Raw genomic sequence first — 17,327 nt, forward strand, 5'->3', positions numbered from 1 at the left:
TGCTGCAAACGAGTCTCACGCTTACTTTGACCTGTTTGGTCTTAAAATGCTGAAACATATTGTTGCTTTAAATAAACATGAGTTATTATTCAAAAAACTAAAATTAGTTATTAAATTGCATTTTTATATGTTTTAAAATGACACAGCTGCATCTGTTACACATACCCCTTTGACGCAAAAATCGATTCGCGTCTGCCAACAACGAGCCTTTTCTTCGGTCAGTGCCGTTTACCACAGGAAGGGCTGTCATGGTATGTACGAATTAAATCGCAATTAATCCATTGCGTTATCATTTCTTTGTTGGAAATTTGTGTGAAATGGAGCAAAAAGGGTCTACGCCCGTTTCTAAAGCCAGTGATTTTATATGTGTTGTAATATTTCGCCGGTTAGTAACCCGAATACTTTGACTGTATAGGCGAAGAGGACTAAGAAGGTCGGAATCGTCGGCAAATATGGAACTAGATATGGTGCATCTCTTCGTAAAATGGCGAAGAAGATCGAAATAACCCAGCACGCCAAGTATACCTGTACATTCTGTGGCAAGGTGAGCGGAACATCTCTGCAGTAAAGCGTTTGTGTTCATCCCCGCTTGTGCATAGGTCGCACTGACGGTCTTGGTGATTGTTTGTTGTAGGATACAATGAAGCGCACGTGCGTGGGGATTTGGAAGTGTCGGTCCTGCCGCAAGACTGTTGCTGGCGGTGCCTATGTTTTCAGGTGAGCATTTCGGCGCTGTACTGGTCAATGCGTTTGTGCTCGGCTCCGCTGCCTGCGGTTTCTGTGACACTCCAGTGCTTCGATGTGCGTGTGAGGTCGATGATGCTGTTGTCGGCTGCCTTAAGGCTAGAGGTCGCATCCCAAGAAATCGTGTTTGCAAGCACGCATGAATTTCGACATGGTTTGGAAATAGTACGATCGTAGGGAGTATCGCTAGAATCCAGGCAGACTCTCAGGGACCATAAACTGCGGTCGATTTGCAGGTAATGCTTGTGTACAAAACATTTCAAGGCCTTGTCATTCTCATCACAGCATTCAGTAGTAATGTTCACCCCTTGCCTTGTCATTGTAAGCTGCTCCAAAGCATTGCTTGACCCTGGCTTATTTGATCATATGCCTGAGTGTTCTTGGGCCGAATGACATAACAGTGTAATCACAAAATATCTCACAAATCGATTGGCTAGCCCTGCTTCTGTACATGGCTTGCACCGACATGATAATCAAGAGCCGTGGGTATCGCTCTGCCTTTATGAACCGTTGATTGAAGTTTTCCCATCACCTTCAGCTTGTGTCTTTAGTATGCATCTACCCGTTGCTTCAAAATGTTTGTATGCCGTCTTTGGCGTCTCAACTGCAGTGGCGGCTCTGGGCAAAGGGAGGAGCTGAAAACCACGAATTCTAATATGAATCCGTGTGAGCGTACATAGACGCTCAATACAGATTAGAGGTTGTGATTGGCATGCATTAAACGCCACTTTTGACCATGAAGACCTTAATGTAGGTGTGTTCAGGGCAGCGAGTAAACTTCTGGCACCTACCATAAGCTAAATGTTGCAAAATCTTTGAAAGTGGTAAGGCATTCTTCAGCGTGCGAGTATCCTTTGTCTTCGCCTACCATGCAACTGCTGCAACGGGCAGCAAGCACAGTGCTGTTTTGCACAAGACCCACACATTACGTGGGTGGTTGAGGTTTGGTTTGTGGGGTTTAACGTCCCAAAGTGACTCAGGCTATGAGAGACGCCGTAGTGGAGGACTCCGGAAATTTCGACCACCTGGGGTTCTTTAACGTGCACCGACATTGCACAGCACACGGGCGCTTGCTTTTCGCCTCCACCGAAAAGCGGCCGCCGAGGCCGGGATTCGATCCTGCGTCCTTGGGAACAGTAGTCAAGTGCCATAGCCACTGCCACCCCAGCGGGGGGTGGTGGTTAAGGTTTGTGAACGGTTTACCTGTGAAAACGTATGTTTAGCAGCCACATAAGCATTCACTCTGCACCTAATGTGGTTGCAGATGGAACGACTGTTTTTACTGCTGCTTAGATGTAATAGAAAGGATTAGTTTAACCTTATAATAAACTTGTTTTGCATAATGAAGTCAGCAGAGTGGCTTTGGGGCTTGTGTTCTAGCCTCCGTACATGAGCATCTGCATTTTGCAGTCATCGAAATTTGGCTTTCGTTGCTGGTAACTTGCGTTGATTTTTGGCTTAACTTGTGGTTTACCTTTAATGTTTGCTGAGAACTTTGTTGGAACAGTTCCTTCAGTACACCTCTTCAAGTAGAAGCACCATTTTGTGCCTTTTAGCAGCATCGCTGGCAGGCTTCTTACCCATCCGCTTGTGAAAAATTAGAGCCCTGCAGAATCAGCATTGGAGTAATGCAAAAGCACGGCTTTTATTTGCACAGAGTGTCGGAAATAAAAAGGATCTTCCTAGTTTCGATCTCCATGCTAGTGCAGAAATGGCATTGAGCTTTTTCGCCATCAGGCAACCGCTTGAAATTGGCATCTGCCTTGCATTCGAGGGCTTTTAGGTACAGTCGTTATCATTGTCTGGTATGCACCGGTTTTCTATAGGCTGATTCACATGAGGGACCGTCAGTCTGCAGGGCTATGCATCACATGTTGACACGTCAGTGCAAACTGGTCTGCGATCTGATTCCGTCGCGGTCTCGGAGGTCCAAAAAAAAAAAGCAGACAATCGACTGGATGAACCAAAGTTTTAAATCTACATCTAAGCTATTGGCAACGCTGGGAAGTAGGAAAAGGAAGAGGAGTTTTTGACAACACGCACATCATGCTTACCGGCTGTTCTGTCTTGTTTGAAATGCTTGGGAAAGGGCTACTATCGGCTTTATTTTTCATTGAGGCTATAGAGCCAACGAGCCTGGTTTGAAGCCAGATTGGAGGGTTTAACTCACCTGGAGCCTTCCACTGCATCATTCCTTATAAACCATGTTTTGCTCCAGGACTTTAGCCACACAATTCATATTTTTTCTTCATATCTAAGGCATGCATTTTAACGCCACCTTTGACACTGTTAAATGAGTTTCGAGCATGGCTTAGAGACACGGAATTCAATGTTCTGGAAGCAAAGGGTATATCCGAGAAAGTCTTTCCTGGCCCTTTATATCAACCATTCATAGTAGTGGACATCTATTTGAGTGAAAAGGCAATATTAGTGGTAGTCTGGAGCCTGTAGTTTTTCCTGTGCATTTGCAGTTCATCACCACCTAGAAAGGTTCCGCTGTTGGCATGTGCACTGAGTAAAGTTTCAGTGCAGATGTGTGTCACTGTGTTAAGTAGACATTTTTCAAATATAAATTGCTACTTGAACAACTGCTTCTGTTATGACAGGGGAATAATGTAAGCTGATATGGCACTTTTGCAAATTGAGATACCGTAAAAACCTGCGTATAAAACGAGGGTTTTTTTTTTTTTCTTTCTATCATGTTAGATTTCTGCCTCGTATTATATGCGGATCCTTAAAGATTTCAGCCAAAATTCGCAGTTCCGGCATTGTGATTAATAGGTGCTATCAGCATCAGGCTTCCAGCGAGAGGTGGCATTGGCCGATTGTTTCAATTTCACCACACCAAACCCGCGGTTCTCGCGAGCACGGTCGGTTGGTTGCACGGGCTTCTCCAGCCATGCTGGCAATGCCCTACAGCCGAATTGCAGATGCTTGGCGTGTACTCGTGCTTTCGAGACGTGGGATACCGAACGGGTTTATAGATACCGAAGAAAAGCTTTTTACAGAAATATTTCTCTAGCAAAGGACCCTCGGCAGACGATACACGTACCGGTTGACAACAGTCTCGAAAACCTTGAATCTGAGAACACTTCCTGGATGCGGATGCCACACGCCTGCGCGGATGAGCACAAATTAATGTTTGCTGATCGTTTTCTCGCTCGCATTATACACGGATGTGTTATCCCGAAATTACACCTTGTATGCGGATTTTTACAGTATATTGTCACGACTCGTCACAGGGAACCGTGAAGGTACACGTAGCCGAGGACCCGAGAATAAGGTCGGCTTGTAGTTCCGATCACAGAGTCCAGCAACCGCTTCGTCGGCGTCGGCACCAAGCACGGCTGTCGCGTGGCGCTAGGCACGTGGCAATATAATGCTTACCTCATTCAGCATGAACCAGCTGGCTTCGCGAGCTCCACTAATGCTTCTCTTTTTTTTTTTTTTTTTTTCTACCTAGCATGGTATATTCCAAAGGCATTTTGAGGTGCCAATGGATGCTTTTTTTTTCTTCATACTTACTCTGTCGGTACTCTATCCAGTGCTATTGATGTGCGACAAATTCAGTGGTGCAGTCACGTGTACATGCAAGTCAGTTTGTTTATTATGCAATGCCATAAAAGCTATTTATTTTCGCTTTTTGGGCTTTTGCTTGTTTTTTATTTGCAGTACCACGGCTGCTGCCACTGTGAGGAGTTCTGTGCGTCGCCTGAGGGAGACAAGACAGCAGTAAATATGGATGTCTGTAAATAAACACTGCAAAAAGCACCAAAATGCATTCGTTCCGAGCCGTGGTGTGATCGGGCATGATGTGCATGTTTTGATTTTGTAAGAGTATGCATGTTGGCAGGAAATGTTGCAAGACAACTGAGGCTGCAAATCACACTACAAATACCTCACTGGTTTTCAATGTGTGCACCTTCTAAGCAGCAGAAAATGTAATGTATAAAAGAAAACATTTGTCGTCCTTGTGGGAGTAAAGTTGTAACTATATTACGCTCAGGCTTTTTCACTGTCTTTGAATGTGCACTGCTTGAGGATTAGCGACAAGGCTGTGTATGTAAGTACAATGACTGAATGGAGCATATTGGAGAACCTACAGCACTCGTCCGCATAATGTCTCTGTGCAAGCAATTTTGTGGTTCAAAAGTCATCTGGCTTGTACTTTAATCTCGTCGAATATATTGCCGTATGTTCCCTGCAACACATTTGTTTGTAGTTTGTCTGAAGAGTGGAATGTGCTGTAAAATAACCTTTTTAATGGCTCTCTCAAAAGGAAAATGGGTTCTGCAAACCCATTTCGCGTGGCACTGGCTCTTGAATTGCTTAAAGGGGTAGACTAACTAGTGCCTGAACCCAGCCATTGGAAACAAAGGCAGGAAGGTTGATAAGTTCTGGTTTACATGGATGCTCAGAAGGAAAGAAGGACATTGTGCATATTGGCATAAATGTGGCTCAGTCTTGGCATTTGAAAAAAACGAACAATGGCTATCGTGCTGACTTACCTATACGTGATAGAACTGTCTTGCAGTCTTTGACTAGCGCGAGCAGGGCCTTCAACCATTCCAATGAAATTCGTATATAAATACAAATTTCCACATATGACATGCACCGGTCTCGCATGTACTTGTGTAAGGTGGAGCTGCTCATTGCAGTTTTGTGAAAGTAGTTTGAAATGAGAGTCCGGACACATTTTCAGAAAAAAAATTCACATCTTGTACCTCGATATATTTCGGGTAACTTGACAGCATAACTAAGCTGAAACTTTTTTCCCGCACAGTTGTGTACCATCAATAGCGCCTAGACATTAAGGCTCTGTAAAGATGATCGCAGTCCCAAACTGGGTTTGAATTTATAAGGTCTCTTCAATTTGGCTTGCACTGGCTGCACTAGTTCTGAAAAGTGCTGCAGCAGTGCCAGGTGGTCACGTGAGCGCAGGGGCAGTTCCGACACTGGCGTGCGACAGCAGATGCTAAAACGAGTATGCAAGTGTAGGACTGCAGCCTAGCAGCCGCCAAAGTGCTCATAGTATACATTCCAACTTTATGTATCGCGTGCTATAATTAACATGTTCACGTCCAATTTCTAAGCAAGCTGCCATAGGCCTACTGCACTCGATTGGAAAATGACTCGGTGACGTTGACTGCGACCAATGTACGCTCGACTGCACGATCTTTATATCTGTCTGTGAAGATGCCATTGATGCCCCTGGGTACGAGACAACTTTATAAGCAGTTGCCAGGAATATCAGTTTAAATAAAACTGCCTAACGAGACACTTGAGTGGTTCAGCGGTATAAATCCAAGAAATTCCGGTCTTCTACATATTTATGTATACGTACTCCATGGGCGACAAGTTTGACGTCTCAGAGTAGCACATGCTATTGTGTGGTTCAGGTCTCTACGCGCACTTGGCACGACAGAAACTAGATCGATCGCAACTGATTTCTGTTCACAGCTACCAGTCATCTTAGGTCAAGACCGGTGCCACACAACACAAAAAAAATATGGTACATAGGACAATGCGCGCGAAGGTGCAGTATCGCGGCCATGTACCATGTGTAGCCACAACTGCATATAATACCGCTCCTCCACCAACAAAATGCTAGTCACCAGCATGCAGCCCAACTACTCTGTATACGCAACCATTTGCGGATCTTTTAGCAACGAACTGCCCGGGTTCTGAAGGAGACTGGCGTTAAAAGCTCTGCAGAACGAGGCGCAGCGTCGTCTGCTCTTGACCGAGCGGCGCGGACGCCATGCTACACTTTTTGCACCTCCTCTGGAGCGAGTTGACAATGGGCGAGAACTTGTGCAGAACTAATCCTGCATCTTGATAATACGAGAGAAGTGCAGATAGCACGCGCGGCGCCGGCAAAACGAGGATGACTGTGCAGCACTACTTAAACTGGTGCAGCCAAATCGAAGAGACCTAGAGTGACAAGGCACATTGAGCAAGCAAATGTGTTTGTGAAGGTTGCTCATGCCTAGCCACAGGCAGATTGAAAGAGATGTGAATTTCGAATGTCTGCGACTAGCAAACGTTCCAAAGTACAGGTCGACCATGGAGCACGGAACTGAAAACTGTGCTGTCTATTGGTAATTTGGTAATTTGCAAGTATGTTATGTAGAGTTTGTTCTTAGGCGTCGACTCATCGGTGAGCAAGCATTCAGTACCATCGAAAAAAAAATGCTGGCTAAAATGAAATGGCCAAATGATTGGCTTGTTGGATAAAACTCGGCACATTGGTCAAGACCACATCCATTTCTATGCTCTTATTTACGCATGCAATAACAAATTTCATTATTTCTGCTGTCCCACAAAAGGTTAATTGTGCGTTTTTAGGCCAACTTATCGTCCCATGTTAGAGGGTTAGGCTTAGGTTAGGTTAGAGAGATTGTGTAGGCTTGACAGGCAAGATGAGCAAACTCATTTCCTTTGACCCCAGTATGGCCACGGATTCACCATATGGCAATTGAGGATGGAGCTAGGGAGTGTAGGGCATCATCTAGTTCTGTGGCAGACTAGCCCTTGGAAAGTAGGGAGACGCAAGCTAGGGAGATGCAAAGTTCAAGCACGTCCCACAAATTGAACTGCACTAACTAGCCCAGAAGAATACAGTTCTACAAATTGCCATTCTGTATAGAAGTACAGTTAGGAGTAAAGGTACTGAGATCCAGGTCTACAGAAAGTTAGTTTGCTGCCATCATGCCAGCAGTTGCCTAACATGCCAAAATTGGTGAGGGAACAAACTGGAGTAGCATGCCCAAGCACACGCATCCCATAAACTTTTGCTTATTGGGTATGGATAAATTTAGTGTGGACTGTATCATCTAGAAAATGGGCTTTTGCATAGCTGAGAAATATGCAGGGAAAAAGTGACCTTTCAATTTAAAACAAGGCTTCCCTGTGATGGGTACAAGAAATGCAACTGTGACAGCATGGAAATTCAGCAAATATCAATGCAGCGGCACTACAGTCCACACTGTGAGGAAAGCCAGTGACGCGTCTCGAAAATCTCCCGATTTTGTCGAGAGAAGTGATATGATTTTGTCCATACACCCCGCAGACCGACCAGCGCCCGGAACTGGTCACATGGCTTTACGACGTTATCAATCTATCGACCAATCAGAGAATTTCATAGCAGAGTTTGGCAGATGACATGGCGGGGTTTTGCAGCGTTGTGATGTCATCTGTAGTGTCGCAACGTCAGCCAAACAGCATTATGAAGAGCCTGTGAACAAAGAAAGGCATGTTCACTGAAAAGAAAAAAGGTGGTCAAACAGAACTGAAAGTGCTGCCTTATTGGGCCCAAGCTTAGTGCACTACCTCTACACAACTGAATAGCATTGACTGCCTCATCTTGTATAGGTAGCGGCCACACTTTACACAACAGCAACACCGTTAAAATCAAAACCACTAATTTGCACTGCGAGCCCCGCCGGGGTGGCGCAGCAGTTACGGCGCTTGACTACTGTGCCCAAGGAAGCAAGATCGAATCCTGGCCTCTGTGGCTGCGTTTCGATGGAGGCAAAACAGAGTGACGTCCGTGTGCTGTGCGATGTTGGTGCACGTTAAAGAACCTCAGGTGGTCGAAATTTTCGGAGTCCTCCACTACGGCGTCTCTCATACCAATCACTTTGGAATGTAAAATCCCACAGACAAACACCATAATTTGCGCTACAAAGCAGCCCTCCAAAGTAGCAATGCTACTTAGTAATACACATTAGCACTAATAATGAGGGCTGCAAATTAGCAACTAATTAAGGCCATTATTTAGCAACAATGCATAATGTGTAATAATAAAGAAGCCACTCTCACCGAAAGAAAGATTTACAAGCTAGAATAAACCAAGGAACAAAGCAAGATGAAATATATGTGACATCAAATGTTTGGCGTAGATACTACAAGCTACGCTGCAATGCCCATTCACTTCAAATTGGTGGCAACCTGTCCTTCGTCCTGTTGAAGTCGCGGTTCCTATCCCACACAATCAGTAGCAGGAAGATTTTTAAATAATTTAAGAGAGGAATGCTGCTTTTGCATATAGTTTACTTAATAGCTTATACACTATATTTGAGTGTATAATGGTTTTTGAGGCTTCTTGCATTTAAACAAAACTAGACTAGGTAAGCAGTGTTTGGTTAGTGATAGTATGTGGTGTTCATCACCTCAAGTTGAACATTGCAGTGAAAAGACTGGAGGAGTGCTGTAGATTTAATTGTAACTACCCAGAGTTCTTTGAAGAACTGCTACTTTAACTCTGCTTTGCTTAATTTAAGTGAAATTTCTTTACAATAACTGCACATGCTCCGACCTCAAGCTTTACCATGCAATTGGCACAGCAAGCTTTCTAGGAAGCAACATAAAAACAACTGAAACTTTTCCTTTTATTGTCAATTTATGTACAAGGCACTCAAAAATAGGTCTGTGCAGGTATCACTAAGATGCCTGGTTGTAATCCTGAACATCGATGTATCGTCGAAAACCGCAACCAAATACCACCACAGTAATTGCTGGATGCCTGCCATTTGTCCGAGAATCCCGCAGGTAACGTGGGGCCGCTACGCCTTTGACCAGGTATGTTGGGAGCTAGTGCACAAAAGAGTCAAATGAGATTCTTGATGGAACACTGTCTTTGCAACAGTGTTCACTCTTTTGTGGAAGTCCAAAGGTGAACATGGCAGGACTGATGTGACGCTTTATCATGTGCAAATAAGTGCACACGCATGCCCAAGCTGCGACTAGCACAAAGATGTGACAAAAAATTTAAATTAGAGAAGGGGGACAATTGTGCAGGCTTGAGGTCTGAAAACTCATCACAACAAGTGCAAGTAACAATCACGTAAAAAAGAATGCATCAACACTAAAAACAAGTGCAGCAGAGCTCTACATGCAAACAATCGATAACCGAAAAAAATGTTGCAAAAAAAAGGTATCAAGGTAACTCACAATCTGTTTCTTTGGGTTATTGAAGGTCCCGCACAGCGCCAGTTCTCGTGCATGACGGAACGCTTTCATTTTGTGACACTTTGAAAAAGACAGCAGAATACAAAGGCCACATTACAGCTACACACCAAGTAACCAACTGCCGTGCCACAACACCAGTACAAAATGCATCTTTAAAAGTGACACGTTCACTCGCAACATGCATGACCTCACGCACTCTCTACGTCCCTACACTGAAAAATCTGTGCAAAAATCGCAGGTCACGTGCTGTTAAAGTGGCCCTTTGCAAAATGCATTTTAAAATGCTTACATATATCTACACAGACTTGATAAAACTATAAGATCTAATCTAAACCACTGAACTGTATTGTCTAAAGCAGTGCTTGTCTTCTACTTTATCTAGATTTAAAAAAAAAAGGGGAATGTGACTGCAGGCAAACACTTTCCATTAGTCCTGCTGTAGTATAGTAGATAAAAGCTTGCTGACAATCCCAGGTACTTCTAACAGTGTCAATGGCTAAAAAAAAGTTCGTCTGTGAAAACGTCTTTACGATGTTGCCTTTCTGTAGTGCAACCTGTGGGCTTTACGCAAAAAAAAAAAAAACTATTTTGCCCACACAGTGTTTTGTTCACTGTGCCATGCCTCTTTTATATGTTTACTAACAAAGGCAAGGCTTGATCGATGCAAATTGTACAACAAAGACTTGCAAATGGGTATAACCTGCAAATACACGTCCAATAAAACAAAAGTAGTAGTGCTATCACGGCATCTAGAAGAAAATAAATCCTTAAATCATGCTATGCAAGCTGCTTTCCAGCTGTCGGCACAGTAACAAATGCCATGCATCTGTGTGCCTCTTGTACTGAAATTGCAACTATATGTAATCACAGTTGTTTCCCCACTAAATAACAAGAAAACTGCATTGAACAAAAATAAAAGCAGCCCTAAGTCATTAAATACTATGCTGGGCAACATACTCTGTTACGGCACTTGCAAGCCCCATCCATTCCTAATCTCGGCTATGCGTAAAATGTGTACCAAAGCCAGAACAGCATTCTTGCGTAACACTAATGTCTACACGCTGTCTTCTGCTGTTCGAATATGCTATGCAAGGGAGGCTTGCTTAACCGCTCAAAGCGAGACTTAAGCAGACACATTTTCCTATATACTCTGCTAATACAGCTCCTTCTCTAGCTTGCAGCTCAGTCGGCAATGAACACAGAAATGTAGACCCATCAGTAGTCAGATTTTCGACTGTGCTAGTGATAAGCCTGTTAATACGGGCATCTCTTTCTTTAGAGGTAACAGTTGCAGCAATGTTTCAAGGAGACAAGCTTTGCAAGTGGTGTAAGAGAACAATATGTCTCCACCATGAATACTGAAGTAAAAGTGGAGGAAAGCCCCACAGGTAAAGGAATTCCACAGACGTGTGGTCGAACACAGTAACACAACATGTTGATCTTAATCTCAAAATGGGTGTAAAGAGAAAAAACAACAAAATGCTAAGGGCTCTGTATAGGGCACATTTATAAACTAATGTCTCCTATTTAACTTGATAACAAAATAACAAGCTACAAAAGGCACTGATGACATGCAAGGTGTGAATCATGCATCAGTTTGTCAACAAGGCAAAAAAAAAAAAAAAAAAGGTACGTCTCATAATATTGTTAGTGCAGTTAACATGCACCACAAGGCTGCCAACATTCACGCTACTGAATACAATGAAGTGTGCATGACAGTGCAAGTGACGCCATAAGACACACATTGTAGTCAACACCTTAGTTCACAACCACATTCCATAATTTCTTCACTGCACCCTGCTAGTTATTTTGGATACTATCACCAAGCATAGCCAGCAATAAACATTTACAGACCAAAAGAATGTACGCCACTTTTTTTTATGTATGTGGAATGCACACTGACTCTGATGACAGTCATGACCACTTATGCGTGAAATGTCAAGTGTGCAGAATCTGTACTTTTCAGTGCAAGCTTAAGCAGCGCCTTATAGTCTTTAAATTGACTGACTGCACGACTCGGATAAAAATGCTACTAGCAAATGCAAACTACAGCTTTCTGCATAGCATTCATACTGGCCGCCAAACTTCCTTTTTCTAATCAGTTATATTCTGACGAATGATGTGAAACGTGTAAGGCGTGGCCTAGAGAACATCGTGCAAAAATTTTTTTTACATATAGGGACATTTGCAAACTTACAGCCATCTCAGTGAATGGATTCAGTCACACTTCTCTCAAGTGTGCTCTTTTCCCGAGGTCCTTGCGTGTCAGGCAACTAGCTTCCATAAAGGTTTCTCCTTTCTAGGAAAGGGCTGAAGAGAGTCTCAGCAACACATCATAAATGATGTGCAACATCAGTCGCATGCTTCCAACTAGTCACCTGGACACAGCGGGACACAAGATTGCAAAGCACGAATTTTGTTGAACAGCTGTTTGGTTGTAAATGGCAGTAAGGTGCAAATAACTAACTAGCCTGCCACACTACGCTACCACCTGATCCAGAGACAGTGCTGCAGTGAGGGACAATAAAAGTCACTGAAAATAAGACGAGGAGAAAGAATGCAGTGCCTTCCCAGCAACACAAATGTAAGTTGTTCTTCACAATGAAATGTGGAGGGGTATCTACAAATTAAGTGCTTCCACCGGCATGAAGAAGACTGGCTACATGAAATAGATTGCATGTGGGCTTTGATTTCCATTGTTTGCCACTTTTAGTGGTGAAAATGGCTCTAATGATTTGTGAAGACAATTACAGTCAACTAATGCAAGAATTAAAATAGTCAAGGCAGGCCAGAGGCCCCTTCAATTCCAACATCTTCTCTGGCTGTCCGATTGTGGTGTCTGCTCCAGGAAACAGCAGTCAAAAGCGGTGAATAAAGAAAATGCTATGGGACAATTTCAGATTGACCACAAGGAATCTGCAATACACTAGAACAGATTTTGCAGAAGAATAAAATGTTTAGAAATGACCTGTCAATATGTGTCGCCTATTCCAAATACACAAGTTTTCATATACTAATGGAATCTAGTGGTTTTTGATTACATAGGCAGGTACTATAAACACCCTCTCCAGAACAGCTGGTCAATCAGGTGCAAAATTTAACTCACTAAACAACCTTTCACAAAGTGAACTTCAACCTACTGCCAGAAAAAGTGATACAGAAAAGAATGGTAAGCTATTCGTGCTTGAACAAGAAAGACCATACAAAATGGATACAGGCGGAAAGAAAACGTTTAAAAGCTGCCAATCGGTGCCTCACACGTGTCAGCTTACATCAAAAAGTACTACCGGAGCACTGAACTGCACATCTAAAAGAAAGCTTTACATTAAGGTTTACAGCCCCTTTGTTTATCGGGGGCTACACATTACAAAGCCAGGTCCACTGCCAGCAACAGCACGTATGCACAGGTTACCGTCTCTTCCTGTTTCAAATTCATTAATCTGTGCCGCGGTGCTGCTTCTGTCGACATGCAGTTGAGATGCCTACGTACTTATGGCACCACATGCATTTGTTCACAAGTACAGTGCAATTGTGTGTTCTTCCAAAGAGTAATAATAGGCAAAGAAATACAGAGTGGTGAAAAGAAAGACCAGTATGTATTGTACAAACGAGTAAGAACGGTGGCTGAGAGAGAGAAATCCCCCAGGGCGTGCACAGCAGGGTGTCATCACAAGGGTGCACAAACACGCACACACGCACAGTAGTGGGTTTTGTTATCACGAAGGAAGCTCCCGCTTATCCACCACCTCATATTCGTCGATGTCAATGTCACTACCTTGGGAGCTGTGTCGGGAGGTGCGCGGTCCCACAGCGAGTGGGCGCGACTTGGATGCTTCGGGCTGCCGCGCAGGCCGGCGAGACGCCACCAGGCCTCTGATGAGTGCCTCGTCAGCGTCTGAATCCGAGCTCTCCTGCCTGAAGTGAGAGGATGCGAAATGCATGGGTGCTGGTGGTGACACAGCGGCGGTTGCAGCTGTAAGGGGAACGTCTTCGGAGTCGCACACCTCGCTGAGCGAGGGCATAGTGGTCATGTCTGGAAGGAAGCTGTCCAAATCTGTTTCTTCATCATAGTCGGGCATGCTGCCCATGCCTTCATAGAACTGAGTCTCTTCATCTGCAAGAAAGAAGAGCCACAAAAGATGCAAATACTGTCAGGATGCATTACACTTTCTAAAATACAAGGTCTTGAAAACCCAGTTAGGACAGCACATAACACTGGAACAAAGCATTCCATTTGTAACTACTCGTTGATATCTTCATTATATTTTATTTTGCATTATTTAAACTACAGCATAACACAAGGTATGTGGCATGTAATGTGGACAGAAGTGGTATGCCAGTGATGCTAAACAGGAAATGCTTGTCACTGTCAATTGCAAAATTTATTGAAAAGCAATATATTTTCAGAGCTCTTCACTGATTTAACTGCAATTATACTGACTATGGCAATGGCCATCAAAATTGCCGAGGTGTTCACATCAAATGCATAAGACTGAATTAGCTGGATGCCACCGGGAGAAAGAGTACTACAGGAATTTAGCCAAGACCACATTAAGTTAACCCAACAGTCAGATGTGGGAAAAATGCAGTCTTGTGTGCATTCTGATAAAAATACACAATTACTCCAGGAAAGAAAATGCTTTTTAGTGTAATCCTGCCAATCCATGCTCAAGAGAGGGCGAATACATCTTTAAGCTATACAAAGTAATGCTAGTGGCCTTCAATTTTAAATATGGGTCTTATGGAATCATACACGTGCCCACCATGTAACATCCAGATATGATGAGAGCATGGAATTTCACCTGAGCTTGTAATTTTCTTAAAGAAAGTCAAATTAAAAAAAAATAAATAAACTGGGAAGGTGAATGGGAATGCAGATTTTAATGTTGCCTCATGTTTGTAACTGTGGAAATGTGGCTGTGCCCCTTTACCATTCTCAGAACAGACATGCACCAAGTGCTGCCTGCCGCGTGTCGGCAATGCATGGCCGCAAACTGTGCGGTATACATTGTGAGCAGTGAACCGTGCTGCACGGCTATATCTGCACGGAGCATTTTGCGTGCTTCCGCTTACTTCATTCACTTTTTGTTCATTTTTGATAAGAATATGTCTCCACCCCGTGAGATTCCTGTCACTAAGATCTTGCTGTGTGTAGCAAGTATGGTGGCCAAAATCAAGTTACCATTACTTTTGCCGGAGCTACTAGCAGTTTAATTCTCATCAGCTTACGCTTTTAGAGCTTCAATGACTGGAACCTTTACCGTCAAAATGCACGTAACCTGGATGTGGCCCAAATGCACCTGCCAATTTAGTCAATTCCAATTAAACAACACTAACCTATTGAAATTACTTAGTATCATAACCCAGTCTACATCATTTCCACTGTACCAAGGCGTAAGTCAGTTATACTTTGTGGCACGGGCAGAGGCTCTTTATTTTTCTTTCGTTTTGCATGCCTCAGCATAATATATATGTACCAAGGCGTACAGAGAAATGAATTATCACAGTAAGGGGATGCAATCACATTAAAGAAAGGGGCTTAGAATCACCCTCGGACACATTCAAAAGACTTCCTTGTAATCAGTGAAGTTATTTTCTGCGTCTTGGGAGCTCAATGCAACCATGTTTTCGGTTTGGTTTGGCTTATCTGGTTTAATAGCCCAATGCGATTCAGGCTATTCTCATTGTTTCTTTTCAATGCAGAAATAAGAGCACATTCCACCTGAGACAAAGCCTGCAAAAAACTAAACCTTTTTGCGATCCGATGCTGCAGACATAAGCCACAGCATTGTGACCATACACGCAAAATTCCTGGCCAGCAGATGGAAGAAGTAGAGCCCCATTAACAGCTGCTGCATTGAAGCTTCTTTTCTGGCTCTTCATAGTGTATGCAAACAAATTTTGTGTTCTGTAAGAAACATGCGCTTTTTCGCTTTGTGCATACAAACTGGTGCAGATGGTGATGGGTAAGATGCGAAAATAAGTTGCATTAGAATATGAAAGAAGGCCACAACAGTGCTGCAATGCTGTACACAAATCAGCACTGCTATTCGATAATGTTCGGGGCACTTAGCAACGCAGTGATGTAGCATTGTTACTTTCCCAATAGTACCACCCTGCTTGCAAAATGACAAAGCTATGCCCACCCAGATGCAGCATTTACAAGCTGGGAAAAAAAAAAAAAGGAGAAAAGAAATGAAGGCACTTTCTTATGCTCAAGTAGTGCGAACGAAATCGAATGTGCTGCGTTTCCGAAAGATGAACGCTATGGTAGCACACATGGCAACAGCATCCGCACTGTTTTGACTCCATCTGCTAATGTCGCAATGCGAACCTTTCCATTAAAATCCCAACCCAAGCATTGCCGAATGTACTGCGGTATAATGCAACTTAAAGCAAGATGAAATAGAAATAGAAGAGTAATGCGATGGCCTTCGCTTGTCGCTGTTAGCAGTGAGTGCGCACATTATAGGCTGCACATTACTACCTCATTAAGGGGTAGTAATGTGCACCCTATAAACGGGTGGAATAGCAACACTCACGAATGTGTGAACAAAAACAGTAGAACTCCGGTATAGTAAACTCTGATATAGTAAGTGAAATTGAAGTCCCAGTTCATCTTCCATAGACTGTATATTTTCGCCCCTTTATAGTAAAAATATATTTGACAGAAATCGATTGTGGTAAAATCTGTATGGCCGCGGCGACAATTTCCCCCGAAATAACAATATATATATATTTTTTTGAGAATATATAGCAACAGAGAGTAATTTTTTTTAATGGCTCTGTCACCAGGCTTAGCAGCACTCGGGAGAAGCCAACATTACATAGGCTTGGAGCCGTGAGGGAAAGCATACAATGCGTAGGAAAAACAAGTAAAGCTGTCTACAAACATGGAAAGAAGGCAGCGCGGTATGTTCAGAAAGTAAAAGTGAGTAAATGTGTCATGAGAAATAAGGTCGGGAAGAAATTTCCGAACATTCGCAGCACTGTACAGCACGAGGGAGCAGTGGTGCCGGTGGCAAGAACGGGAGGCGCAGCGCGTGCAGTTTCGCAGCGCTTGACTGCAGCGCGCATTTCTAATCTATTGCCTTTTAAAGGACAGAATAAGTGGAAGATGATGCTGTGTTCATGCAAGATTTGAAATCAAACTTGTATTTGTAGCCACGCTGCACTCATGTTTCCGAGGTACTTCCACAAGATGTAAACAAGAAAATCTTATAGCTGAGAAAAGAAAATGGCATGACGAGATGATAAGAGAGATGAAAGGTATCTTAGAGTTGTTTTCATGAGGCAACATGATGACGTGTTCTGTAAGTAGCCATTTAATTAAATGACAGCACCTTCAGGACAGTATCAACCACTGGTATAGTAAAGACCCTTATAGTATCGTAAATATTTTTGCCAGTCAGTGACTTTAGTATAAAATGGTTCTACTGTAATTGCAAGTGGAGAGGTGTTTTCATGCAGAGAATCACCCGTTCTTTTCAAAAGCAAAAGCCAGACAATGGCTTTTGCGTAAAGCCATTTGGTAAAGGGCCAACCATGACACTGCCACCATCACTTTCTCCACATGCGTGACAAGCAGGCTAGGATTACAGAACCGCAGC

The 17,327-nt window shown here is 43.3% G+C and overlaps 2 protein-coding genes across 5 annotated transcripts in view; one reads left to right on the forward strand and one right to left on the reverse strand.

The window, feature by feature from the left end:
• Positions 1–134: 134 nt before the first annotated feature.
• Positions 135–4,521, forward strand: RpL37A (ribosomal protein L37A). Its single transcript, XM_084594670.1, has 4 exons — positions 135–251; positions 416–544; positions 635–717; positions 4,417–4,521. Exons 1-4 carry the CDS (start codon positions 249–251, stop codon positions 4,478–4,480), a joined length of 279 nt encoding a protein of 92 aa, XP_084450796.1. The 5' UTR covers positions 135–248; the 3' UTR covers positions 4,481–4,521.
• Positions 4,522–9,123: 4,602 nt separating this feature from the next.
• Positions 9,124–17,327, reverse strand: part of LOC146199201 (reticulophagy regulator 3) — a 28,739-nt gene continuing 20,535 nt past the window's right edge. For 3 of the 4 annotated variants that reach the window (XM_084594673.1, XM_084594674.1, XM_084594671.1), the window contains exons 7-8: positions 13,493–13,831; positions 9,124–9,777 (exon numbers count right to left, since the gene is read on the reverse strand). In XM_084594673.1, coding sequence (XP_084450799.1) covers positions 9,716–9,777; positions 13,493–13,831 — 401 coding nt within the window. In that variant the 3' untranslated portion in view covers positions 9,124–9,715. The remainder of the gene's footprint in view (positions 9,778–13,492; positions 13,832–17,327) is intronic. The other variant, XM_084594672.1, reaches the window with a different exon arrangement.

This window comes from Amblyomma maculatum, chromosome 2 (assembly GCF_055883805.1).
Source record: "Amblyomma maculatum isolate TAMU_Amacu chromosome 2, ASM5588380v1, whole genome shotgun sequence".
Classification (NCBI taxonomy): Eukaryota; Metazoa; Arthropoda; class Arachnida; order Ixodida; family Ixodidae; genus Amblyomma; species Amblyomma maculatum.

What these genes read in the sequence shown, in the direction of transcription:
- RpL37A (XM_084594670.1), top strand. An exon ending in CCTGTACATTCTGTGGCAAG is followed by an intron (nt 545 to 634) that starts GTGAGCGGAACA and finishes TGTTTGTTGTAG; the next exon opens with GATACAATGAAGCGCACGTG. An exon ending in GGCGGTGCCTATGTTTTCAG is followed by an intron (nt 718 to 4,416) that starts GTGAGCATTTCG and finishes TTTTATTTGCAG; the next exon opens with TACCACGGCTGCTGCCACTG.